Genomic DNA, 27,934 nt, shown 5'->3' with positions numbered 1-27,934 from the left:
CCAAAAAATCACAAAAAAATCCCGAAAAAATCCCTAAAAAGTTCATAAAAAAACTCCAAAAAAACCCGAAAAAAAATCTTTAAAAAATCCCCGAAAAAACCCGAAAAAAATCCCCAAAAAATCACAAAAAAAAATCTGAAAAAAATAGAAAAAAATTGGTAAAAAAAATCCCAAAAAAATCCCTTAAAAATTCACAAAAAAATCCCAAAAACCCCCAAAAAATTTCCAAAAAATTCCTGATATTTCCTTACGCCAAATTCTTCGTGCCAAACCCCAGAAACATTAAAAAACGCATAAAAATCAATGTAATCCCTTAAAAATGCCCCAAAAATCACCAAAAATTCACCAAAAAATCAAAAAAAATCTGAAAAAAATCCCAAAAAATTCTAAAAAAATCACAAAAAAAATTCACCAAAATTTTACCTAAAAATCTGAAAAAAATCCCCCCCAAAATTCCCCAAAAATCCCAAAAAATCCCCTCAAAAATCCCTAAAAAATTCACAAAAAATATCCCTGAAAAATTCACCAAAAAATCCCTAAAAAATTTACCAAAAATATCCCTAAAAAATCCCAAAATAATCTCAAAAAATCCCCCAAAAAATCCCTAAAAAATTCACAAAAAAATCCCTAAAAAATTCACCAAAAATTCACCAAAAATAGTCAAAAAATCCCTAAAAAAAATCCTAAAAAATCCCTAAAAATCCCCCCAAAAATCTCCAAAAATCATCAAAAAATTCAACAAAAAAATCCCCAAAAATCCCCCAAAAATCTCCAAAAATCATCAAAAAATTCAACAAAAAAATCCCCAAAAATCCCCCAAAAATCACCAAAAATTGAAAAATAAATCCAAAAAAATTCCAAAAAAATTCCCAAAAAATTGCAAAAAAATTCCAAAAAAATTCTTAAAAAAATCCCCAAAAAATCCAAAAAATTTCTAAAAAAATCCGAAAAAAATTCCTAAAAAATCCCAAAAAAATCCTCAAAAATTCAGTAAGAAATTCATACAAGTTAAAAAAAATCCTGAAAAAATCTGAAAAAATCTCAAAAAATTCACCAAAAATATCTCTCAAAAATAGCATAAAAATTCGAAAAAAAATCCCTAAAAAATCACCAAAAAAATCCAAAAAAAAACTCAAAAAAAATTCGCCAAAAATGTTGAAAAAAATCCCCCCGAATTCTCAAAAATTGCCAAAAAATTCGCCAAAAAATCCCTTAAAAATTCACCAAAAAAATGTGAAAAAAATTCCTAAAAAATCCCCAAAAATTCCCAAAATTTCCTGAATATTCCTGACCTCAAATCCCTCATCCATCAACCCAAAAATATTAAAAAACCCATAAAAATCAATGTAATTCCTCTGTTTTCCTGTAGGTGTCGCTGCGCGTTGTGGGCGTGTCCATTTCCGTGTGTGGCCCCGCCCTGTCCCGCTCTGGCCCCGCCCACTTTTCCCTGCTCCGGGCGGGGCTCGGGAGCCAAAACCCTCCGGGGACTTTGGGGGCGGCTCTGGCGGCTCTGGGGGCGCTGGTTTCATCCTTGGGGGCCTCGAAAACGGTGAGTGGAATAAAATTCTCATTTTTACACCCAAAATTTGGATTTTTTGACCGAAAATTTGGACTTTTTGACCCAAAATTTGGATTTTTTGACCCAAAATTCACAATTTCCACATGAGATTTGAATTTTTTCACCTGAAATTTGCACTTTCTGACCCAAAAATTTCCCTATTTTTCCCCATTTTTTCTTTTTTTCCCGTTTTTTCCCCAAATTTTTCCCCAATTTCCCCCCCCAATTTTTCCTCAAATTTTCCCCATTTTTTCCCCAAATTTCCCCCAATTTTTTTTCATTTTCCCCCAAATTTTTCCCCAAGTTTTTCTCCATCCTCCGTTTTTTCCCTCAATTTTTTTCTTATTTTTTAACCATTTTTCCCAAAAAATTTTTATGATTTTTTCCCCATTTTTCCCCATTTTTCCCCCATTTTTTCCCCGTTTTCTCGCCAATTTTTTTTCCAATTTTTTTCCTTTTTTCCCCCCAATTTTTCCCATTTTCCCCCCAATTTTTTTCATTTTTTCCCAAATTTTCCCCCATTTCCCCCCCAATTTTTTTCTTTTTTTCCCCAATTTTTCCCCATTTTTCCCCAAATTTTCCCCAATTTTTTTTTTCATTTTTCCCCCTTTTTTCCCCTAATTTTTTTCATTTTCCCCTTTTCCCCCCATTTTTCCCCCATTTTCCCCCCATTTTTTCCCCAATTTTTCCCATTTTTTCCCCAATTTTTTTTCCAATTTTTCCCATTTTTTCCCCATTTTTTCCCCATTTTCCCCTCAATTTTTTCTTAATTTTTAATCATTTTTTCCCTATTTTTTCCCAAATTTTTTTTCATTTTTCCCCATTTTTTCCCCATTTTTAAACCATTTTTCTTCATTTTTCTCCCCAGAATCTCGTCAGTTCTCTGGTCCCCGACGTCCTTCGGGCCCTGCAGGAGCTGCTCACCCTGGACGAGGTGAAATTTGGGGCTAAAATGGGGAAATTTGGGGAAATTTGGGCAAAAATAAGAAAAATTTGGACTAAAATGGGGAAATTTGGGAAAATTTTGGGAAATTTGGGGGAAATTTGGGCAAAAAATGGGGAAAATTTGGGCAAAAATCGAGAAATTTTGGAGAAAATTTGGGCAAAAATTGGGAAAATTTGTGGCTAAAATGGGGAAATTTGGGGAAAAATGGGGAAAAAATGGGGAAAACTGGGAAAAAAATGGGGAAATTTGGGAAAATTTCGGGAAATTTGGGTGAAATTTGGGCAAAAAATGGGGAAAATTGGGAAAATTGGGGAAAATTTGGGTGAAATTTGGGGAAAAATGGGAAATTTGGGGCTAAAATGGGGAAATATGGGGAATTTGGGGAAAATTTGGACAAAAATTGAGAAATTTTGGAGAAATTTTGGGCTAAAATTGGGAAATTGGGGAAAATTGTGGGAAATTTTGGGGAAATTGGGGGAATTTTGGGGCTAAAATGTGGAAATTTGGGAAAATTTGGGCAAAAATTGGAAAATTTGGGGCTAAAATGGGGAAATTTGTGGAAAAATGGGGAAATTTGGGGAAGTTTGGGGAAAAAATGGGGAGATTTGGGGAAAATTGGGCAAAAAATGGGGAAATTTGGGAAAATTTGGGCAAAATTTGAGAAATTTTGGGGGAAATTTGGGCAAAAATCAAGAAATTTTTGGAAATTTGGGGTTAAAATGGGGAAATTTGGGGAAAAAATGGGGAAAATTGGGAAAAAATCAAGGAATTTTTGGGAAATTTGGGGGTAAAATGGGGAAATTGGGGAAACTTTGGGCAAAAATTGGGAAAAATTGGGAAAATTGGGGAAATTTGAGGGAAAATTTGGGGCTAAAATGGGGAAATTTGGGGGTAAAATGGGAAAAATTTGGGAAAATTTGGGAAAACGAGAAATTTTGGGGAAAATTTGGGCAAAAATCAAGAAATTTTTGGGAAATTTGGGGTCAAAATGGGGAATTTGGGGAAAATTTGGGGGAAATTTTGGGTTAAAATGAGGAAAATTGGGGAAATTTTGGGGAAATTTGGGGAAAAATGGGGAAAATTTGGGCAAAAATCGAGAAATTTTGGAGAAAATTTGGGCAAAAATTGGGAAAATTTGGGGCTAAAATGGGGAAATTTGGGAAAATTGGGGGAAATTTGGGCAAAAAATGGGGAAAATTTGGAGAAAATTTGGGCAAAAATTGGGAAAATTTGGGGGTAAAATGGGAAATTTGGGAAAATTGGGGGAAATTTGGGGAAAAATAGGGAAAATTTGGAGGAAATTTGGGGCCAAAATGGGGAAAATTTGGGAAAAATTGGGGCTAAAATGGGAAATTTGGGAAAATTGGGGGAAATTTGGGAAAATTGGGGAAAATTTGGGTGAAATTTGGGCAAAAAATGGGGAAAATTTGGGCAAAAATCGAGAAATTTTGGAGAAAATTTGGGGAAAAATTGGGAAAATTTGGGGCTAAAATGGGGAATTTGGGGCAAAAATTGGAAAAAAAATGGGAAAATTGGGGAAATTTGAGGCAAAATTTGGGGCTAAAATGGGGAAATTTGGGGAAGTTTGGGGCTAAAATGGGGAAATTGGGCAAAAACTGGGGAAATTTGGAAAAATTGGGGAAATTTGGGAAAATTTGGGGAAAATTTGGGGGTAAAATGAATTGGGCAAAACTCGAGAAATTTTGAGGAAATTTGGGGCTAAAATTTGAGGAAACTTGGGGTTAAAATGGGAAAAATAGGGATAATTTGGGGAAATTGAGAAATTTTAGAGAAATTTTGGGCTAAAATTGGGATATTTGGGGAAATTTGGAGCTAAAATGGGGAAATTTGGGAAAATTTGGGTGAAATTTGGGGTAAAATGGGGAAAATTGGGGGAAATTTGGGTAAAAATCAAGAAATTTTGGGGAAATTTGGGGCTAAAATGGGGAAATTTGGGAAAATTGGGGAAAATTTGGGGGAAATTTGGGGTTAAAATGGAAAATTTGGGAAAATTTGTGAAAATTGGGGAAAAAAATGGGAAAATTTGGAGAAAATTGGGCAAATTTGGGCCTAAAATGGGAAAAATTGGGAAATTTGAGGGAAAATTTGGGAAAAAAATGGGGAAATGTGGGAAAATTGGGGAAAATTTGGGGAAATTTGGGGAAAAATGGGAAATTTGGGGCTAAAATTGGGAAATTTGGGAAAATTGTGGGAAAATTTGGGGAAATTGGGGGAATTTTGGGGCTAAAATGTGGAAATTTGGGAAAATTTGGGCAAAAATCAAGAAATTTTTGGGAAATTTGGGGTTAAAATGGGGAAATTTGGGGTCAAAATGGGGAATTTGGGGAAAATTTGGGGGAAATTTTGGGTTAAAATGAGGAAAATTGGGGAAATTTGGGCAAAAATCGAGAAATTTTGGAGAAATTTGGGGCTAAAATGGGGAAATTTGGGAAAATTTGGGCAAAAATCAAGAAATTTTTGGGAAATTTGGGGTTAAAATGGGGAAATTTGGGGTCAAAATGGGGAATTTGGGGAAAATTTGGGGGAAATTTTGGGTTAAAATGAGGAAAATTGGGGGAAATTTGGGCAAAAATCGAGAAATTTTGGAGAAATTTGGGGCTAAAATGGGGAAAATTTGGGGAAAATTGGGAAAAAAATCAAGGAATTTTTGGGAAATTTGGGGGTAAAATGGGGAAATTGGGGAAACTTTGGGCAAAAATTGGGAAACTTTGGGAAAATTGGGGAAATTTGAGGGAAAATTAGGGAAAATTTGGAGGAAATTTGGGGCCAAAATGGGGAAAATTTGGGAAAAATTGGGGCTAAAATGGGAAATTTGGGGAAATTTTGGGAAATTTGGGTGAAATTTGGGCAAAAAATGGGGAAAATTTGGGCAAAAATCGAGAAATTTTGGAGAAAATTTGGGGAAAAATTGGGAAAATTTGGGGCTAAAATGGGGAAATTTGGGGAAAATTGGGAAAAAAATGGGGAAATTTGAGGAAATTTGGGGAAAAAATGGGGAAAATTGGGGAAAAAATCAAGGAATTTTTGGGAAATTTGGGGGTAAAATGGGGAAATTGGGGAAACTTTGGGCAAAAATTGGGAAACTTTGGGAAAACTGGGGAAATTTGAGGGAAAATTTGGGGCTAAAATGGGGAAATTTGGGGGTAAAATGGGAAAAATTTGGGAAAATTTGGGAAAACGAGAAATTTTGGGGAAAATTTGGGCAAAAATTAAGAAATTTTGGGGAAATTTTGGGCAAAAATCAAGAAATTTTTGGGAAATTTGGGGTTAAAATGAGGAAAATTGGGGAAATTTGGGCAAAAATCGAGAAATTTTGGGGAAATTTGGGGCTAAAATGGGGAAATTTTGGGAAAATTGGGGGAAATTTGGGCAAAAAATGGGGAAATTTGGGGGTAAAATGGGGAAATTTGGGAAAGTTTGGGCAAAAATAGGAAAATTTGGGGTTAAAATGGGAAAATTGGGGAAATTTTGGGGAAAAATTGGGGGAAAATTTGGGGCTGAAAGTGGAAAATTTGGGAAAAAATTTGGGACAAAACTGGGGAAATTTTGGGGAAATTTTGTCGCTAAAATTGGGAAAGTTTGGGAGAAATTGGGAAAAAATTTGGGGCAAAAATGGGGAAATTTGGGGGAATTTTGTGGCTAAAATTGGGAAATTTGGGGGCGAAAATGAGAAAAAAATTGGAAAATTTGGGACAAAAATTGTGAAAATTTGGGGGAAATTTTGGTCTGAAATGGGAAAAATTTGGGGAAGTTTTCTGGCTAAAATTGGGACATTTTGTGGGAAAATTTGGAGTTGAAATTGGAGGAATTTTGGGGAATTTTGGGGAAAATTTGGGGGAAATTTTGGTAATTTCTGCTCCAGGATCGCGGCGCTGACGCTTTCGAGGTCCTGGATGAAATTTTGGAAGCCAATCCTGAATCCCTGATCCCACACCTGAGGCCCATGTTGGAGCTTTGCCTCCAGGTGAGCCCAAAAATCACCATTTTCAGCCAAAATTTGGGAATTTTTAACCTAAAATTGAGATTTTTAGCACAAAAATTGTTCTGGACACCAGGTCTACCCATTAAAGTCAATGGGGAATTTGGGACACCAGGTCTACCCCCATTAAAGTCAATGGGAATTCAGGGACACCAGGTCTACCCCCATTAAAGTCAATGGGAATTCAGGGACACCAGGTCTACCCATTAAAGTCAATGGGAATTCAGGGACACCAAGTCTACCCATTAAAGTCAATGGGAATTTTAGGGACACCAGGTCTACCCCATTGAAATCAATGGGCATTTTAGGGACATCAAGTCTACCCCATTAAAGTCAATGGGGGTTTTAGGACACCAGGTCTACCCCATTAAAGTCAATGGGGATTCTGGGACACCAGGTCTACCCATTAAAGTCAATGGGAATTTTAGGGACACCAGGTCTACCCCATTGAAATCAATTGGGATTTTAGGGACACCAAGTCTACCCCCATTAAGGTCAATGTATTTAGGGACACCAGGTCTACCCCCATTAAAGTCAATGGGGTTTTTAAGACACCAAGTCTACCCCTATTAAAGTCAATGGGGATTTTAGGACACCAGGTCTACCCATTAAAGTCAATGGGGATTTTAGGGACACCAAGTCTACCCCATTAAAGTCAATGGGAGTACAGGGACACCAGGTCTACTCATTAAAGTCAATGGGGATTTTTGGACACCAGGTCTACCCCCATTAAAGTCAATGGGGCTTTTAGGGACACCAGGTCTACCCCATTGAGGTCAATGGTGGATTTAGGGACAAGTCTACTCACATTAAAGTCAATGGCAGATTTAGGGACACCAGGTCTACCCTTCCCAAAATCTGGGAATTTTGTGACAAATCCCAGGAATTTTTTTGGGAATTTTGAGAGAAATCTCTGGGATTTTCCCCTCAGGTGGCCGGGGATGAATGCAGGGGTGACACTGTGAGGACTCGAGCCTTGGCCACTGTGACTTTCCTGGCACAGAAAAAACCCAGGGTGAGACTGGGATGGACTGGGAGTGAACTGGGAGGGACTGGGAGAGACTGGGATGGACTGGGAGCGACTGGGATGGACTGGGAGGGGATTGAGATGGATTGGGATGGACTGGGACAAACTGGGATGAACTGGGAGGGACTGGGAGGGACTGGGAGGGACTGGGATGGACTGGGCGGAAATTGGGATGGAGTGGGAGGGACTGGGATGAACTGGGAGAGACTGGGAGGAACTGGGAGGGACTGGGATGGATTGGGATTAAACTGGGAGGGACTGGGAGGGACTGGGATAGAACTGGGGTGGACTGGGATAAACTGGGAGGAACTGGGAGGAAATTGGGAGGGAGTGGGAGTGAACTGGGATAAACTGGGAATGAACTGGGAGTGAACTGGGATGGACTGGGAGGGAACTGGGAGGGACTGGGAGGAAACTGGGAGGAGTTTCAGGGTTACTGGGATGAACTGGGAGCTACTGGTTTGTACTGGGAATGGAGCTGAGATCAAACTGGGATGAACTGGGAAGGGGATTTGGGGTTACTGGGATGGACTGGGATTGAACTGGGATGAACTGGGACGTTACTGGGAAAGGGTTTCAGGTTACTGGGATTGAACTGGGAGGGACTGGGAGGGGATTTGGGGTTACTGGTTTATACTGGGAGAGACTGGGAGGGGCTGGGATGGACTGGGATGAACTGGGAGGGAACTGGGGGTTACTGGTTTGTACTGGAAGGGACTGGGGGTCACTGGTTTATACTGGGAGGGAGTTTGGGGGTTACTGGTTTGTACTGGGGTGAATTGGGATGAACTGGGAGGTGGTTTGTGGTCACTGGGAGGTCACTGGGCCAGACTGGTTTATACTGGGAGGGGATTTGGGGTCACTGGTTTATACTGGGAGGGGATTTGGGGTCACTGGTTTATACTGGGAGGGGATTTGGGGTCACTGGTTTATACTGGGATGAACTAGGATGAATTTAAACCAATTTTGGGACGATTTTGACGCTCTAAAAGCCTCAAAAACCACCAAAAAAAATCCAGATTTTTTTCTATTGGTTTATACTGGTTTATACTGGTTTATACTGGTTTATACTGGTTTATACTGGTTTATACTGGTGCAGGCCCTGCTCCGGGGGGGCCTCCTCAGCCTCGTCCTCAGGGGCCTCCTGGTCCCTCTTTGTGCCCAAATTCGCCCCCAAAATCCCGACCCGGAAGAATTTTGGGGTGAAGCTCAAGGGACTTGTCCCCGTCATGCTGCGGCTCAGGTAAAAATAAAACCATAAATTCCTAAAATTTACTCGAAATTTTCCAAGTTTCCAAAAAATTCTCGAGATTCTGGAGGTTTTCCTGTTTTTTCCCCGATTTTTCATGATTTTTTACTCGTTTTTTCCCCATTTTTCCCAAAATTTTCCCCATTTTTTCCCCATTTTTCCCCATTTTTTCCCTATTTTTTCCCCATTTTTTCCCCAATTTTTTCCCAATTTTTCCTTTTTTTTTTCCCATTTTTTTCCTCATTTTTTCCCAATTTTTCCTTTTTTTTTCCCATTTTTTCCCCATTTTTTCCCCATTTTTTTCCCATTTTTCTCAATTTTTTCTCCATTTTTTTCCATTTTTTCCCCAATTTTTCCCATTTTTTCCCCAAATTTTTCCCAATTTTTTCCCCATTTTCCCCTATTTTCCCAATTTTTTCCCCAATTTTTTCCCAATTTTTTCCTCATTTTTATCAATTTTTTTCCCCAACTTTTTTCCATTTTTTCCCAGTTTTTCCCATTTTTTCCCCAATTTTTCCCAATTTTTTTCCCCAATTTTTTCCCAATTTTTTCCTCATTTTTCTCAAATTTTTCCCCAACTTTTTTCCATTTTTTTCCCAGTTTTTCCCATTTTTTCCCCCAATTTTTCCCAATTTTTTCCTCATTTTTCCCAAATTTTTCCCCAATTTTTTCTCCAATTTTTTCTCAATTTTTTCCCCATTTTTTCCCAATTTTTCCCTCCTTTTTCCCCCAGTTTTTCCCATTTTTCCCAATTTTTTTTCCATTTTTTGCCCATTTTTTCCCCAAATTTTCCCCATTTTTTCCCTTTTTTTTCCCGTTTTTTCCTTCTTCTTCTCAATTTTTCCCCCATTTTTCCCCCATTTTTCCAATTTTTTTCCCATTTTTTCCCCAATTTTTCCCCAATTTTTCCCCCAATTTTTTCCCTGAATTTTCTCCATTTTTTCTCATTTTTCCCAAATTTTTTCCGCACTTTTCCCAAAAATTTTCCCATTTTTTTTCCCATTTTCTCCCATTTTTTTTACTCATTTTTTCCCCATTTTTTCTCTTTTTTCCCCATTTTTCCCCCATTTTTTGCTTCTTTTGCCCCATTTTTTGCCCATTTTTCTCTTTTTTTCCCCCAATTTTTTGTGGGTTTTTGCCCATTTTTCCCAATTTTTCTCATTTTTTCCCCATTTTTTTCTCATTTTTTACTCAATTTTTCCCAATTTTTCTCCATTTTTCCTCAATTCCCCCCCATTTTCCCCCCAAAATTTTCCCCAAAATTTTTCCTTCTTTTTCTCCATTTTCTCCCAATTTTCCCTTTTTTCCCCCATTTTTTTTCCACTTTTTCCTCACTTTTCCCCAATTTTCCCCCATTTTTCCCCAGTTTTTCCCATTTTATTTCCAACTCTCCATTTTCTCCCGAATTTTCCATTTTCATCCCAATTTTCAGGTCAAATTTTCCCATTTTTGGGACATTTTTCCCCATTTTAAATCAAATTTTCCCCATTTTGAACAAAATTCCTTCAAAATTTCCATTTTTTTTCAAATTTTCCCCAATTTTTCCCAATTTTTGACTCTTTTTTCCCATTTTTTTTTAAATTTTCCCATTTTTGCCCAATTTCCACCCAAATTATTTAAAATATTCCGTTTTTTAACTCAAATTTCCCCAAATTTTCTTCAATTTTCCCAAAATTTTCATCAATTTTCCCAAAATTTTCTGATTTTTCCCAAAATTTTCTGATTTTTCACCAAAATTTCCCTTTTTAAATAAAAATTTCCTCAAATTTAACCCAAAATTTATCAATTTTTTCCCAAATTTTCCCATTTTTTGGTCGATTTTCCCCAAATTTTTTTTGTTTTTCCCATTTTTTTTTGAATTTTTTACCAAATTCAGTAAAAAATTCAGAATTTTGGGGGTTTTTTGCCCAAATTTGGGAGATTTTGACTCAAATTTTTGGGTTTTTTTCGAGGTTTTGGATGTTTTGGGTCAGGAATTGCCGCCGGAGAAGCTCCTGAAGGAATTGGTGAGTTTTGGGGGGAAAATTTGGGGGATTTTGGGGCAAAATTTGGGAATTGGGAATTTTGGGGATTTTTTGGGAATTTTTTGGGATTTTTTACGGAATTTTTTCGCATTTTTTAGTGAATTTTTGGGAATTTTTGTGGGTTTTTTAAGAAATTTTGGGAGGAATTTTGGGAATTTGAGGGATTTTTTGACAATTTTTTTGAATTTTGGAATTTTTAGGATTTTTTTTGATTTTTTGGGAATTTTTGGGGAATTTTTTTTTTTTTTTTGGGAATTTTTGGGGGATTTTTTGGGGAGATTTTTTTCAGATTTTTGGGGGATTTTTTCGTGAATTTTTGAGATTTTTTGGGATTTTTTTGGGAATTTTTGGGAATTTGGAGATTTTGGGGATTTTGGGAATTTTTGGGAATTTTTTTGGGAATTTTTGGGAATTTTTGGGGATTTTTGGGGAAATTTTGGGATTTTTTTACTGAATTTTTTGGGATTTTTTGGTGAATTTTTGGGATTTTATTATTTTTATTAGAATTTTGGGCAGAATTTTTGAAGCATTTGCAGAATTTTTGGGCAAATTTTGGGAATTTGGGAATTTTGAGAATTTTGGGAATTTTTTTGGATTTTTTTGGAATTTTTTGGGATTTTTTACGGATTTTTTACGGATTTTTTTTGCATTTTTTAGTGAATTTTTGGGAATTTTTGTGGTTTAAAAGAAACTTTGGAAGGAATTTTGGGGCAAATTTGGGGAATTTTGGGGCAAAATTTAAGAAATTGGGAATTTCGGGGATTTTTGGGAATTTTTGGGAATTTTTTGGGATTTTTTGGGGAATTTTGGGGGGAATTTTTGGGGGATTTGGGGTTTTTTTTACAGGAATTTTTGGGGAATTTGGGAATTTTGGGGAAAATTTGGGGAATTGGGAATTTTGGGGATTTTTGGGAAATTTTTGGGAATTTTTTGGGATTATTTATGGATTTTTTTTGCATTTTTTTGTAAATTTATGGGATTTTTTTTATTTTTGGGCAGAATTTTTGAGGCATTTGGGGAATTTTTGGCAAATTTTGGGAATTTTTTGGGAAATTTTGGGAAATTGGGAATTTTGGGAATTTTTTTAGAATTTTTGGGGATTTTTTGGGAATTTTTTGGGATTTTTTACAGATTTTTTTTGGTGTTTTTTTGTGAATTTTTGGGAATTTTTGTGGTTTAAAGGAAATTTTGGGAGGAATTTGAGGAATTTTTTGGCAATTTTTTTGAATTTTGGAATTTTGGGAATTTTTGGGAATTTTTGGGAATTTTTGGGAATTTTTGGGATTTTTTTGGGATTTTTTTGTTTTTTTTTTTGGGGAATTTTTGGGGGATTTTTTGGGGAGATTTTTTTCAGATTTTTGGGGGATTTTTTAGTGAATTTTTGAGATTTTTTGGGATTTTTTTGGGAATTTGGAGATTTTGGGGATTTTGGGGAATTTTTGGGAATTTTTTGGGGATTTTTGGGGAATTTTTTGGGATTTTTTTACTGAATTTTTTTGGATTTTTTGGTGAATTTTTGGGATTTTATTATTTTTATTAGAATTTTGGGCAGAATTTTTGAAGCATTTGCAGAATTTTTGGGCAAATTTTGGGAATTTGGGAATTTTGAGAATTTTGGGAATTTTTTTGGATTTTTTTGGAATTTTTTGGGATTTTTTACGGATTTTTTACGGATTTTTTTTGCATTTTTTGGTGAATTTTTGGGAATTTTTGTGGTTTAAAAGAAACTTTGGAAGGAATTTTGGGGCAAATTTGGGGAATTTTGGGGCAAAATTTGGGAAATTGGGAATTTTGGAGATTTTTGGGAATTTTTGGGAATTTTTTGGGAATTTTTTGGGATTTTTTGGGGAATTTTGGGGGAAATTTTTGGGGGATTTGGGGTTTTTTTTTACAGGAATTTTTGGGGAATTTGGGAATTTTGGGGAAAATTTGGGGAATTGGGAATTTTGGGGATTTTTGGGGAATTTTTGGGAATTTTTTGGGATTATTTACGGATTTTTTTTGTATTTTTGTTGTAAATTTATGGGATTTTTTTTAATTTTTGGGCAGAATTTTTGAGGCATTTGGGGAATTTTTGGCAAATTTTGGGAATTTTTTGGGAAATTTTGGGAAATTGGGAATTTTGGGAATTTTTTTAGAATTTTTGGGGATTTTTTGGGAATTTTTTGGGATTTTTTACGGAATTTTTTTGCATTTTTTAGTGAATTTTTGGGAATTTTTTGTGGGTTTTTAAAGAAATTTTGAGAAGAATTTGAGGGATTTTAGGACAATTTTTTTGAATTTGGGAATTCTGGGAATTTTTGGGATTTTTTGGGATTTTTTTTGGAATTTTTTGGGAATTTTTTGGGATTTTTTGGGAACTTTTTGGGGATTTTTTTGGGAATTTTTTGGGAATTTTTTGGGAATTTTTTTGGGAATTTTTGGGGAATTTTTTGGGTTTTTTCATGGAATTTTTTTTGGGATGTTTTTGTGAATTTTTGGAAATTTGGGAATTTTGGGGATTTTTTGAGGCAAAATTTGAGAATTTTGGGAATTTTTGGGATTTTTTAGAGGAATTTTTAATGAATTTTTGAGAATTTTTTTTCCTTTGCTTTTCAAAGGAATTTTGCGGGAAATTTTGGGGATTTTTGGGCAAGTTTTTGGATTTTTTTTTTATTTTTAAAAGAATTTAGGGGAATTGGGAGGAAATTTTGGGAATTTTGGGGATTTTTTTGGGATTATTGTGAATTTTGGGGGATTTTTTGAGGCGTTTTTTTGAATTTTTTTTATTTTTAAATGAATTTAAAAGAATTGTGAGGAAATTTGGGGATTTTTTTGGCAATTTTGGGTAATTTTTTTTAATTTTTTGGGATTTTTTGAATCTTTGGAGGTTTTTAATTATTTTTGGGGGGGTTTTTACCGGAATTTTGGGGGTGAATTTGGAAAATTTTGTGGATTTTGTATAATTTTTTAACCATTTCTGAGCCATTTCTGACTAATTTTCCCTCATTTTTCTCTTTTTTCCCCATTTTTTTTCTCTTCTCCCTCACCCCTTTCCCCCTCACCTTTTCCCGCCTTTTTCTCCCTTTTTCCCGCCTTTTTCCCCCCTTTTTCCCGCCTTTTTTTTGGGTCCAAACCCGCCGTTTTTGGCTCTGGGCCGAACCCGGAAGTTGCCGCTCCTGGACGGGCCGGGCCGAGGCGCCTCCGCCGGCGGCCGCAAGGGGGCGCTGTTGGCGCTGACTGCGCTTGCGCGGGGCTGTGGGGCCACCTTGAGGCGGCGGTGAGAGAGGGGCGGGGCTTCGGCCTTATATGGGGAAAGTGGGCGGGGTTTGAGGGGAAAGGGGCGGGGTTTCATCCCTATATGATGAAAAGGGGCGGGTTTAAGTGTTGTGGGCGGGGTTTTCATCCTTATATGGGGAAAATGGGCGGGGTTTGGAGCCTTTTATGGGGATTTGAGAGTTATGGGTGGGGTTTAAGGGAAAGAGGCGGGGTTTCTTCCTTATATGGGGAAAAGGGGTGGGGTTTATTCCTTATATAGGGAAAAGGGGTGGGGCTTCTGCCTTATATGGGGGAAAGGGGCAGGGTTTGAGGGGAAAGGGGCGGAGTTTCATCCTTATATGAAGAAAAGGGGGCGGAGTTTAAGGGTTGTGGGTGGGGTTTTCATCCTTATATGGGGAAATGGGCGGAGTTTAAAGCCTTTTATGGGGAAATGGGCGGGGTTTTAGGGGATGGGGCGGGGATTTGTACTTATATTGAGAAAAGTGGGCAGGGCTTCATCCTTATATTGGGGAAAGGGGCGGGGTTTAGTCCTTATATGGGGAAAGAGGGCGGGGCTTAATCCTAATATGGGAATGGGGCGGGGTTTTGTTCTTATATGGAGAAAAGGGGCGGGGTTTGAGGGGAAAGGGGTGGGGCTTGAGGGGAAGGGGTGAGACTTATTCCTTATATGGGGAAAGGGGGCGGGGCTTCATCCTTATATGGGGAAAGTGGGCGGGGTTTGGAGTTTTTATGGGAAAGGGGCGGAGTTTAACAGTTGTGGGTGGGGTTTAAGGGAAGAAAGTGGGGTTTCTGTATATGGGAACAGGGGCGGGGCTTCTTCCTTATATGGGGAAAGGGGTGGGGTTTGAGGGCTGTGGGCGGGGTTTCTTCCTTATATGGGGAAAAGGGCGGGGTTTGAGGGTTGTGGGTGGGGTTTAAGGGTTGTGGGCGAGGCCTAAAACATTTTCTTATCTGTGGGTGGAGCTTAAACTCAGTGGGTGGAGCATCAGGTTGGTGGGCGTGGCCTCAGCCCATTTATGGCATGGTGGGTTGGGTTTAATAGTGGTGGGCGTGGCTTAAAATGAACTGGGCGTGGCCTCACTTAGATGGGCGTGGCTTGCACAGAGCCCAGTCTTCTTTAAGGGTGGTGGGTGTGGTTTAAAATGGGGTGGGCGTGGCTTAAGCGGATTGAGTTTTACTTCCCCCTTGTGGCTACAGAGGCATGATTTAATTAGGTGGGCGTGGCTTAAGTGGGGTGGGCGTGGCTTATATTGAGCCCAGTGATGTTTAAGTGTAGTGGGCGTGGCCTAAAATGTTCCGGGCGTGGCTTAAAATTTTCTATAGTGTCAGTAGAGGGGTTTTGATGGGGTGGGCGTGGCTTAATTAAAAGGGGGCGTGGCTTAACACTCCCTATAGCCCCAATAGTGGGTTTTAATGGGGTGGGCGTGGCTTAAATGGGGTGGGCGTGGCTTAACAACCCCCCTATACTGTCAATTATGTGTTTTACTGGAGTGGGCGTGGCTTATATTAAAAGGGGCGTGGCTTAACACCCCCTATAGTTGGATTTAATGGGTGGGCGTGGCTTATCTTGAAAAAGGGGCGTGGTTTAACAGTCCTCTAGATAATCAATAGTGGGTTTTTAATGGGTGGGCGTGGCTTAGGCAGAGTGGGCGTGGTTTATCAAAAAGGGGGCGTGGCTTAACACCCCCTATAGTGGATTTTAATGGGGTGGGCGTGGCTTATCTAAAAGGGGTGTGGCTTAACACTCCCTATAGTATCAATAGTGTGTTTTAATGGGGTGGGCGTGGAATGAGCCAAAGTGGGCGTGGCCTAATGAAAAGTGGGCGTGTCCTCACAGGTACCTGGGCGTGGTCCTGGGGGCCCTGCGGGCCGGGCTGGGAGACCCCGAGGCCGCGGTGCGGGGGGCGGCGGCGGCGGCGCTGAGAGAACTCAGGGAGGAGCTGCAGGTCTGGACTGGTTTGGACTGGTTTGAACTGGGAGGGAACTGGGAGGGGGTTTGGGGTTACTGGGGTGAACTGGGATGAACTGGGAGGAGCTGGGAAAGGGCTCAGGGTTACTGGGAGGGAACTGGGAGTTACTGGTTTGGGGGTTGGGGGTTACTGGGATCAAACTGGGATGAACTGGGATGGACTGGGAGGGGACTGGGTCATACTGGGAGTAACTGGGACCTTACTGGGAGGGGGTTTGGGGTTACTGGGATAAACTGGGAGGAACTGGGAGGGAACTGGGATGAACTGGGACAAACTGGGAAAGAATGGGGAGGGGATTTGGGGTTACTGGGAGTTACTGGTTTATACTGGGAGGGGCTGGGAAAGGGCTCGGGGTTACTGGTTTGGACTGGGCCATACTGGGATAAACTGGGACATTACTGGGAAAGGGTTTCAGGTCACTGGGATGAACTGGGACCTTACTGGGAGCAGGTCTGGGGTTACTGGTTTATACTGGGAGGGAACTGGGAGTGGATTTGGGGTTACTGGGATGAACTGGGAGCTACTGGTTTGTACTGGAAATGCAGCTGAGATCAAACTGGGATGAACTGGGAAAAGGATTTGGGGTTACTGGTTTATACTGGGACGGGACTGGGAGGGACTGGGAGGGGGTTTGGGGTTACTGGGAGTTACTGGTTTAGACTGGGAGGGGCTGGGAAAGGACTCGGGGTTATTGGGAGGGAACTGGGATTGAACTGGGAGGGAACTGGGAGTTACTGGTTTGAGGTTTGGGGGTTACTGGGATCAACTGGGAGGGACTGGGAGTATCTGGGGCCTTACTGGGAGCGGGTTTGGGGTTACTGGTTTATACTGGGAGGGAACTGGGAGGGGATTTGGGGTCACTGGGATGAACTGGGACAAACTGGGATGAACTGGGAGGAGCTGAGAGACCAAAAGGGGGCGTGGCCAAAATGAACCGGGGGCGTGGCTTAGTGAAAGTGGGTGTGACTTGAGGGGGGAAGTGGGCGTGGCTTGATGGAAAGTGGGCGTGGCTTGAGGGGAAAGTGGGCGTGGCTTGAGGGGAAAGTGGGCGGGGCTTGAGGGGAAAGTGGGCGGGGCCAAGGGAGGAGCCCTGGGGGGGATTTTTGGGGTGAATTTTGGGGGATTTTGGGGGGGAATTTTGGGAGATTTTTTGGTGAATTTTGAGGATTTTTAGGGGGAATTTTGAGGAATTTTTGGGGAGAATTTTGGGGAATTCTGGGGCAAATTTTGCGGATTTTTGGGGCGAATTTTGGGGAATTTTGGCAGAAATTTTGGGGATTTTTGGGGTGAATTTGAGGGATTTTTTTGGTGAATTTCGGGAGATTTTTGGAAGAATTTTGGGGTGAATTTTGAGGGATTTTTGGGGTGAATTTTGGGGGTGAATTTTGGGGAATTTTGGGGCAAATTTTGAGGGATTTTGGGGGGAATTTCAGGTATTTTTGGGGCAAATTTGGGGGATGTTTTTTGTGAATTTTGGGGATTTTTGGGGAGAATTTTGGGGGATTTTTGGCTGAATTTTAGGGATTTTTGGGGCGAATTCTGAGGATTTATTTGGTTAAATTTGGGGGATTTTTGGAGCAAATTTTAAGAGATTTTTCGGGCAAAATTTGGTGGAAATTTTGGGGATTTTTGGGGTCAATTTTGGGGGATTTTTGGGCCGAATTTTGGGAAATTTTTAAAATTTTTTGGGGGGATGTTTTTTCCTAATTTTGGCCATTTTTAAATCCCATTTTTTGGGGATTTTTTGGGCCAAATTTGTCCCTTTTTGGGCCATTTTTGGGGGAAATTTTGGTATTTTTGGGGACATTTTTTGTCCTAATTTTGGCCATTTTTGGGGGGATTTTTTGCCATTTTTGGGGCATTTTTTGGGCCAAATTTGTCTCTTTTTGGGGGGATTTTTTTGCCATTTTGAGGGATTTTTCGGGCCATTTTTTTGGGATTTTTGGGCCAAATTTTGCCATTTTTGGAGCCATTTTTGGGTATTTTTTGAGGCGAAATTTGTCCATTTTTGGGCCATTTTTGGGTCATTTTTGGGGGAATTTTTTGGGGATTTTTGGAGCCAAATTTGTCCATTTTGGGGGGATTTTTTTGGCCATTTTGGGGGGTTTTTTTGGGCCAATTTTGTCCATTTTTGGGCCATTTTTGGGGGATTTTGGGGCCATTTTTGGGGGATTTTTGGGGGATTTTTTGAACCAATTTTGTCCATTTTTGGGGCATTTTTGGGGAATTTTTTGGGAATTTTTTGGACCAATTTTGTCCAATTTTGGGGCATTTTTGGGTGAATTTTTGGCCCATTTTGGGGGGATTTTTTGGGGCCAAATTTCTCCATTTTTGGTCCATTTTTGGTCGATTTTTCTCTATTTTCCAGCCCGAGGTTTTGGGGGTCGTGGCCGAGGCTTTGGAGAAACTTTTGGGGGAATTTTGGGATCCCCAAAACCCCGACCCCAAATCCTGGTTCCTCCTGGAGACGCTGCTCGAGGCCCTGGGTGAGGAAATTGGGGGAAAAATGGGAATTTGGGGGAAATTTGGGGAAAATTTGGGGGAAAAAATGGGAATTTTGGGGGAATTTGGGGAAAAAATGTGAAATTTGGGGAAAATTTGGGAAAAAATTGGGAATTTGGGGGGAAATTTGGAGATTTTGGGGGAAAATTTGGAGGAAATTTGGGAATTTTGGGGGAAATTTGGGGAAAAATTGGGAATTTTGAGGAAAAAATTGGGAAATTTCGGGGGACAATTTGGGAAAAATTTGGGAGAGAAATCAAAAAAATTGGGAATTTTGGGGAAAATTTGAGGAATTTGAGGGAAAATCGGGAAGTTTTGGAGAAATTTGGGGAAAATTTGGGAAAAAATTGGGAATTTGGGGGGAAATTTGGAGATTTTGGGGGAAAATTGGGAAAATTTGGAGGAAATTTGGGAATTGTGGGGGAATTTTTGGGAAAAATTGGGGAAAATTGGGAATTTTTGGGAAATTTGGGGGAAATTTGGAGAAAATTGGGATAAAAAATGTGAAATTTGGGAAAAAATTGGGGATTTTGGATGGAAATTCGGGGAAAATTGGGAAAAAATTGGGGAAAATTTGGGAATTTTGGGGGAAATTGGGAATTTTTGGGGAGTTTTTTGTAAATTCAGTGGAAATTTTGGGGGAAATTTGTGAAAAATTGAGGGAAATTTGGGAATTTTGGGGGAATTTTAGAGAAATTTGGGAAAAATTGGGGAAAAAAATGGGAATTTTCAGGCAATTTTGGGAGAAATGTGGAAAAAAATTGGGAAAAATTGGGGAAAAATCAGGAATTTTGGGGGAAATTTGAGGAATTTAGGGGAAATTTGGGAATATTGGGGAATTTTCATGGAATTTTGGGGAAATTTATGGAAAATTTGGGAATTTTGGGGGAAATCGGGGGAATTTGGGGGAATTTGGGAGGAAAATCGGGAAATTTGGGGAAAAGTGGGTAAAAAGTGGGAATTTGCGGGGAAATTTGGAGATTTTGGGGGAAAATTGGGAAAATTTGGGGAAAATTTGGGAATTTTGGGGGAATTTTTGGGAAAAATTGGGGAAAAATTGGGAATTTTGGGAAAAATTTGGGAATTTGGGTGATTTTGGGGGAAATTGCGGAAAATTGGGAGGAAATTTGGGGGAAATTTGGGGAAAATTTGGGAAAAATTGGGGGAAAATTGGGAATTTTCAGGGAATTTTGGGGAAAATTTGGGAAAAATTTGGGAAAAAATGGGAATTTTGGGAAATTTAGTGAAAATTTGGGGGAAAATTGGGGAAAAATTGGGAATTTTTTTGGAAAATTAGGGGGAGAAATTAAAAAAATTGGGAATTTTGGAGGAAAGTTGGGGAATTTGAGGAAAATTGGGAAAAAATTGGGGAAAATTTGGGAATTTTCAGGGAATTTTGGGGAAATTTGGGGAAAAAAATGGAGAAAATTTGGGAATTTTGGGGAAAAAATTGGGAAATTTGGGGGAATTTTTGGGAAATTTGGGAAAAAATTGGAAATTTTTACATAAATTTTAAAAAAATTTGGGGTAATTGGGGATAAAATTGAGAATTTTGGGGAAATTGGGAAAAAATTGGGGAAAATTTGGGAATTTTCAGGGAATTCTGGGGAAATTTGGGGAAAATTTGGGAATTTTGGGGGAAATTTGGGAAAAATTGGGGGAAAAATTGGAAAAAAATGGGAAAATTTGCAAAAAAATTGTGAAAAATCAGAAAAAACTTTGGAAAATTTGGGAAAAATCTAAAATTTTACGGGGAAATTTTGGGAAAAAATTGGAAAATTTGGGAGAAAATTTGGGGAAAATTTTGGGGGAAATTTGGGAATTTTGGGAAAAAAGGGAAAAATTGGGAAAATTTGGGAAAAAATTGGGAAAAATCTGGGGAAATTGGGGGAAATTTGAGAAAAACTTTAAAAATTTGGAAAAAATAAGGAAAAAATGGGAAATTTTGGGAAATTTTTGGGGAAAATTTGAAAAATTTGGGGGAAAAATTGTTAAATTTGGGAAAAAATTGGGGAAATTTGGAAAAAATTTGTGAAAAATCAGAAAAAAATTCAGAAAATTTGGGAAAAATCTAAAATTTTGATGGAATTTTTGGGAAAAAATTGGAAAATTTGGGGAAGAATTTGGGAAAAATTGGGAAAATTCGGAAAAAAATGGGAAAATTTGGGAAAATTTGTGAAAAATCAGAAAAAATTCGGAAAATTTGGGAAAAAAGCTAAAATTTTACAGGGAAATTTTTGGGAAAATTTGGGAAAACTTGAGATTTTTGGGAAAAAATGGGTAAAAAACCAGAAAAAAAATTAAAAATCTTAATTTTTTTTGGTTTTTTTTTTTTGTTTTTTTGCTGATTTTTCCCATTTTTTTGTATTTTAACCCAATTTTTTTTTGTTTTTCTCTCTTTTTTTTGTGTTTTTTCATGGATTTTGGTGGATTTTGTGTGGAATTTGTGGATTTTTTTGGCCCCAGGGGAGGAGGGGGTGGGGCCGTGGCTGCCCCGGGTCCTGCCCAGGATTTTGGGACCTTTGGAGGCTCCGGGGGAGGAAAAGAGCAAAGAGCTGGCCCTGAGCGCCCTGCACAGCCTGGGTGAGGAAAACACATGAAAATACACAAAAAAACCACGTAAAACACCCCAAAAAATACATAAAAATAATTTAAAAATGACCCAAAAATGACCGAAAAAAAAGGAAAAAAATAGACAAAAAATGACACAGAAATAACGCAAAAAAGACCCAAAAATAACTCAAAAAAGAGACAAAAAATACAAAAAAAAAGACCAAAAAATGACCCAAAAATTAACCAAAAATATACAAAAAAATGACCCAAAATGGCCCAAAAAATGACTCAAAAATGACACAAAAAATGGCCAAAAATGACGCAAAAAATACCCAAAATACGACCCAAAAATGACACAAAAATGACACAAAAATGACACAAAAATAACCAAAAAAAGACCCCAAAATAGCCCAAAAATGCCGAAAATTTAAAAAAAAATTAGACAAAAAATTACCCAAAAATGACCAAAAATTGACACAAAAAATGAGCCAAAAATGAGCCAAAAATGACCGAAAAAAAGGGAAAATAATAGACAAAAAATGACACAAAAATGAGACAAAAATGAGCCAAAAATGACATAAAAATAACCAAAAATATACAAAAAAAATGACCAAGAAAATTGACACAAAAATGACACAAAAAATGACCCAAAAATGACTCAAAAAATGACACAAAAATAACTGAAAAAATGGCCAAAAAATGACCCAAAAATGACTCAAAAATGACCCAAAAATCGTCACAAAAATGACACAAAAATAACCAAAAATAATTCAAAAAATGACCCAAAATTGGCCCAAAAAATGACTCAAAAAATGACACAAAAATTACCCATAAAATGACTCAAAAATGACACAAAAATGAGTCAAAAATGACCGAAAAAAAGGGAAAAAAATAGACAAAAAATGAGCCAAAAATGACACAAAAAATGGCCCAAAAATTTAAAAAAAATTAGACAAAAAATGACCCAAAAAATGACCCAAAAATGACAAAAAAAGACACAAAAATAACAAAAAAATGACACAAAAAAGGACCCAAAAAATGACCCAAAAATGACCAAAAATTGACACAAAAAATGACTGAAAAATACAAAAAAATTACATTGAAAATGACACAAAAATCGACACAAAAATGACCCAAAAATGACACAAAAAATGACCAAACGTTAAAAAAAAAAATTAGACAAAAAATGACCCAAAAATGACCAAAAAATGACCCAAAAATACCAAAAAAATGACCCAAAAATGACACAAAAATACCCAAAATATACGAAAAATTGACCCAAAAAATTGACTCAAAAATGACACAAAATAACCAAAAAAATGACCCCAAAATAGCCCAAAAATGACCCAAAAATACCTGAAAATTGACACAAAAATGACCCAAAAATAACTCAAAAATAGACAAAAAATTAGATTAAAAATGACCCAAAAATGATCCAAAAATGAGCCAAAAATGCCCCAAAAATAACCAGGAAATGACAGAAAAATGACCCAAAAATGACCCAAAATGGCCCAAAAAATGACACAAAAAATGACACAAAAAGGAGACAAAAAATGGCACAAAAATAAAACAAAAGTAACTCAAAAAATGAACCAAAAATGATCCAAAAAATGACCCAAAAATTACCAAAAATATACAAATAAAAGACCAAAAAATGACCCAAAAATTGACACAAAAATGGCCCAAAAAATGACCAAAAAATGGCCAAAAATGATCCAAAAAATTGCACAAAAAATGACTCAAAAAATGACCCAAAAATGACACAAAATGGCCAAAAAATGACCCAAAAAATGACACAAAAAGAGACTCAAAAAATGGTCCAAAAATGACCCGAAAATTTTTTAAAAAATTAGACAAAAAATGACCCAAAAATGACCAAAAATTGACACAAAATGACTGAAAAATACCCAAAAATGACCCAAAAAATGACCAAAAATGACCAAAAAATGATCCAAAAATTGACACAAAAAATGACTGAAAAATACAAAAAATTACATTAAAAATGACACAAAAATCGACACAAAAATGACCCAAAAAATGACACAAAAAATGCCCAAAAATTTAAAAAAAAAATTAGACAAAAAATGACCCAAAAATGACCCAAAAATTGACACAAAATGACCAAAAAATACCCAAAAATAGCCAAAAATTGACACAAAAAATGACTGAAAAATACAAAAAAATGAACAAAAAATGACCCAAAAATAACTCAAAAAATATTCAAAAAATCACGTAAAAAATGACCCAAAAAATGATCCAAAAAATGACACAAAAATCAAAAAAATACACAAAAAAAGACCCAAAAATGACACAAAAATGACACAAAAATGACACAAAAAATGCCCAAAAATTAAAAAAAAAATTAGACAAAAAATGACACAAAAATGACCCAAAAATTGACACAAAAAATGACTGAAAATTACAAAAAAAATGACCAAAAAAAGGGAAAAAAATACCCAAAAAAGACCCAAAACTGACCAAAAATATACAAAAAATGACCAAAAAATGACCCAAAAATTGACACAAAAAATGACCCAAGAATGACCCAAAAATGACCCAAAAATGACCCAAAAATGACCCAAAAATGGCCCAAAAATGACCCAAAAATGACCCAAAAATGACCCAAAAATGGCCCAAAAATGACCCAAAAAATGACCCAAAAATGGCCCAAAAATGCCCAAAAATGGCCCAAAAATGATCCAAAAATAACCCAAAAATGGCCCAAAAATGACCTAAAAAATGACCCAAAAATGGCCCAAAAATGACCCAAAAATGACCCAAAAATGACCCAAAAATGGCCCAAAAATGACCCAAAAAATGACCCAAAAATGGCCCAAAAATGACCCAAAAATGACCCAAAAATGACCCAAAAATGGCCCAAAAATGACCCAAAAAATGACCCAAAAATAACCCAAAAAATCCCCAAAAAATCCAAAAAATTTCACAAAAATCCCAATTTTCCCCCCAAAAAAATCCCCCAAATCCCCCCAAACCCCCAAAACTTTAATAATCCCCCAAATTTCCCCAAAATTATAATAATTTTTATAATTTTTATTATTTTTTTCAGCCACCACGGCGCGGTCCCTGCCCCTCCCCTCCCCCGCCCTGGGCAGGATCCGAGCCCTGGCCCGGGGGGGGCAGCACCAGCTCCAGGCCCTGGGTGAGGACTGGTTTAGACTGGTTTAGACTGGTTTAGACTGGGAGGGGCTGGGAGGGAAAAAAGGAAAAAAAAATGAAGAAAATCGGTGAAAAAATGGGGAAAAAATGAGAAAAAATGGGGAAAAAAGGGTTAAAAATGGGGAAAAAGGGGTTAAAAATGGCAAGGAAAGGGTTAAAAATGGGGGGAAATGGGGGGAAATGAGGTTTTGGGGTTACTGGTTTATACTGGTTTATACTGGGAGGGACTGGGAGGGAAAAAAGGAAAAAAAAATGAAGAAAATCGGTGAAAAAATGGGGAAAAAATGAGAAAAAATGAGGAGAAATGGGGAAATATGGCAAAGAAAGGGTTAAAATAGGGAAAAAATTGGTGGGTTTGATACTGGTTTATACTGGTTTGTACTGGGTTATACTGGGAGGGAAAAAGGAAAAAAAAAAGAAGAAAATCGGTGAAAAAATGGGGAAAAAATGAGAAAAAATGGGGAAAAAATGGGGAAAAATGGCAAAGAAAGGGTTAAAAATGGGGGGAAATGGGGATTTTTATACTGGTTTATACTGGGAGGGAACTGGGAGTTACTGGTTTATCCTGGGAGGGAAAAAATGGGGAAAAATGAAAAAAAAATGGGGAATTTTGGTGAAAAAATGGGGAAAAATGGGGAAAAAAGGGTTAAAAATGGGGATTAAAGGGTTAAAAATGAGGAAAAAATGGGGGAAAATTGGTGGGTTTGATACTGGTTTATACTGGTTTATACTGGTTTGTACTGGGAGGGGCTGGGAGGGAAAAAATAAAAAAAAAAGAAAATCGGTGAAAAAATGGGGAAAAAATGACAAAAAATGGGGAAAAAATGGGGAAAAAATGGGGGAAAATGAGGAAAAAATGGGGGAAAATTGGTGGGTTTGATACTGGGTTATACTGGTTTATACTGGGTTATACTGGGAGGGAAAAAAGGGAAAAAAATGAAGAAAATCGGTGAAAAAATGGTGAAAAAATGACAAAAAATGGGGAAAAAATGGTAAAGAAAGGGTTAAAAATGAGGATTTTTTATACTGGTTTGTAATGGGGGTTACTGGTTTATACTGGTTTATACTGGGAGGGAAAAAATGGGGAAAAATGAAAAAAAAATGGGGAATTTTGGTGAAAAAATGGGGAAAAATGGGGAAAAAATGGGGAAAAAATGGGGAAAAAATGGGGGAAAATGAGGAAAAAATGGGGGGAAATTGGTGGGTTCGATACTGGGTTATACTGGTTTATACTGGGTTATACTGGGAGGGAAAAAAGGAAAAAAAATGAAGAAAATCGGTGAAAAAATGGTGAAAAAATGACAAAAAATGGGGAAAAAATGGGGAAAAATGAGGAAAAAATGGGGGAAAATTGGTGGGTTTGATACTGGGTTATTCTGGTTTATACTGGTTTGTACTGGGAGGGAAAAAAGGAAAAAAAAAGAACAAAATCGGTGAAAAAATGGGGAGAAAATGAGAAAAAATGGGGAAAAAATGACAAAAAATGGGGAAAAAAATGGTTAAAAATGGTAAAAAAAGGGTTAAAAATGGGGATTTTTTTTATACTGGTTTGTAATGGGAGTTACTGGTTTATACTGGGAGGGACTGGGAGGGGGAAAATGGGGAAAAAGGAAAAAAAATGGGGAATTTTGGTGAAAAAATGGGGAAAATTGGGCAAAAAATGGGGAAAATATGGCAAAGAAAGGGTTAAAAATGGGGAAAAAATGGGTTAAAATGGAGGAAAAGGGGTTTGGGGTTCCTGGTTTATACTGGGAGTGAACTGGGAGTTACTGGTTTATACTGGGAGGGACTGGGAGGGGAAAAAGGAAAAAAAAATGCAGAAAATCAGTGAAGAAATGGGGGAAAAATGATTAAAAATGAGGAAAATATGGCAAAGAAAGGGTTAAAAATGGGGATTAAAGGGTTAAAAATGGGATGGGGTTCCTGGTTTATACTGGGAGGGAACTGGGAGGGGGAAATTGATAAAAATGGGGGAAAAATGAAAAAAAAGAGGGGAATTTTGGTGAAAAAATGGGGAAAATCGGGCAAAAAATGGGGAAAATATGGCAAAGAAAGGGTTAAAGATGGGGGAAAATGAGAATTGGGGTCACTGGTTTATACTGGTTTATACTGGTTTATACTGGGAGGGGTTTGGGGTCACTGGTTTATACTGGGAGAGACTGGGACAAACTGGTTTGGACTGGGAGGGGATTTTGGGGCTCTGAAAGGGTCAAAAATGGGGAAAAAATTGGGGGAAAATTGGGAATTTTTATATTGGTTTATACTGGTCTATACTGGTTTTATGGTTTTAAATGGGATTATACTGGTTTATACTGGTCCATACTGGTCCATACTGGTCCATACTGGTCCATACTGGTCCATACTGGTCTATACTGGTCCATACTGGTCCATACTGGTCCATACTGGTCCATACTGGTCCATACTGGTCCATACTGGTCCATACTGGTCCATACTGGTCTATACTGGTCCATACTGGTCCATACTGGTCCATACTGGTCTATACTGGTCCATACTGGTCCATACTGGTCCATACTGGTCCATACTGGTCCATACTGGTCCATACTGGTTTATACTGGTCCGTACTGGTTTCCCAGAGGTCCTGGGGGCGCTGGGCGTGGCCGTGGTGGGGGAGGGGCTGCTGGAGGCCCTGGAGCTCGGCCTGGGATTGGCCCCGGGGGACGAGGAGGCCACCAGGGTGACGTGAGTGACAGAATTTATCCCAAAATTGTCCCAAAATAGTCCCAAAATTGTCACAAAAAATCCCCAAAATTATCCCAAAGTTGTCCCAAAAATCTCCAAAAATTCACCCCAAAATTCCCCCGAAATTGTCCCAAAATTGTCCCAAAATTGTCCCAAAATTCACTCCAAAATTATCCCAAAATTGTCCCCGAATTATCACAAAATTGTCCCAAAAATCCCCCCAAATTATCCCAAAGTTGTCCCAAAATTCGCCCAAAATTCACCCCAAAAATCCCCCAAAATTCACCCCAAAAATCCAAAAAATTCACCTCAAAAATCCCCCAAAATTCATCCCAAAAATCCCCCAAAATTATCCCCGAAATTGTCCCGAAATTGTTCTAAAATTGTCACAGAATTGTCCCAAAATTCGCCCAAAAATTCCCCCAAAATACACCCCAAAAATCCCCCAAAATCGGCCAAAAAATCTCCAGAATTCATCCCAAAAATCCCCCAAAATTATCCCAGAATTTACCCAAAAATTGTCCCAAAATTATCCCCAAAGTTGTCCCAAAATTGTCCCAAAAAAGTCACAAAAATCCCCAAAATTCACTCCAAAAATCCTAAAAATTCTCCCTAAAATTCACCCCAAAATTCCCCAAAATTTGTCCCAAAAAATCCCCAAAATTCCCCGAATTTTACCCAAAAAATCAGAAAAAAATTCCACAAAATTCACCCCAAAAATCCTCAAAATTTTTCCCAAAATTCACCCCAAAATTGTCCCAAAATTATCCCCAAATTACCCCAAAAATTCCCAAAAATTCACCAAAAAATCTCCCTAATTTTGCCCCAAAATTGTCCCAAAATTGTCCCAAAATTTACCCGAAAATTATCCCAAAATTGTCCCAGAATTGTCCTAAAAATCCCCCAAAATTCGCCCCAACAATCCCCCAAAATTGTTCCAAAATTGTCCTCAAAACTATCCAAAAATATC

At 37.9% G+C, this 27,934-nt stretch overlaps 1 protein-coding gene across 2 annotated transcripts in view; it reads left to right on the top strand.

Moving 5' to 3' along the window:
• The first annotated feature begins 36 nt into the window (after positions 1 to 36).
• The window catches only part of LOC310921940 (importin-4-like), a 41,522-nt gene continuing 13,624 nt past the window's right edge, over positions 37 to 27,934 (top strand). The window contains exons 1-10 of one of the 2 annotated variants that reach the window (XM_083882203.1): positions 37 to 1,549; positions 2,427 to 2,492; positions 6,388 to 6,489; positions 7,436 to 7,519; positions 8,631 to 8,774; positions 10,733 to 10,786; positions 18,401 to 18,518; positions 21,001 to 21,117; positions 24,155 to 24,247; positions 26,859 to 26,964. In XM_083882203.1, coding sequence (XP_083738329.1) covers positions 6,469 to 6,489; positions 7,436 to 7,519; positions 8,631 to 8,774; positions 10,733 to 10,786; positions 18,401 to 18,518; positions 21,001 to 21,117; positions 24,155 to 24,247; positions 26,859 to 26,964 — 737 coding nt within the window. In that variant the 5' untranslated portion in view covers positions 37 to 1,549; positions 2,427 to 2,492; positions 6,388 to 6,468. Of the gene's footprint in view, positions 1,550 to 2,426; positions 2,493 to 6,387; positions 6,490 to 7,435; positions 7,520 to 8,630; positions 8,775 to 10,732; positions 10,787 to 18,400; positions 18,519 to 20,047; positions 21,118 to 24,154; positions 24,248 to 26,858; positions 26,965 to 27,934 lie in introns of those variants that run through there. The other variant, XM_083882204.1, reaches the window with a different exon arrangement.

The sequence above is a fragment of the Zosterops lateralis genome (assembly GCF_965231275.1).
Source record: "Zosterops lateralis genome assembly, chromosome: 38".
In the NCBI taxonomy this organism is placed as follows: domain Eukaryota; kingdom Metazoa; phylum Chordata; class Aves; order Passeriformes; family Zosteropidae; genus Zosterops; species Zosterops lateralis.
Note: the sequence above shows the minus strand (reverse complement) of the source record. Positions and strands in the feature narration are given on the sequence as shown.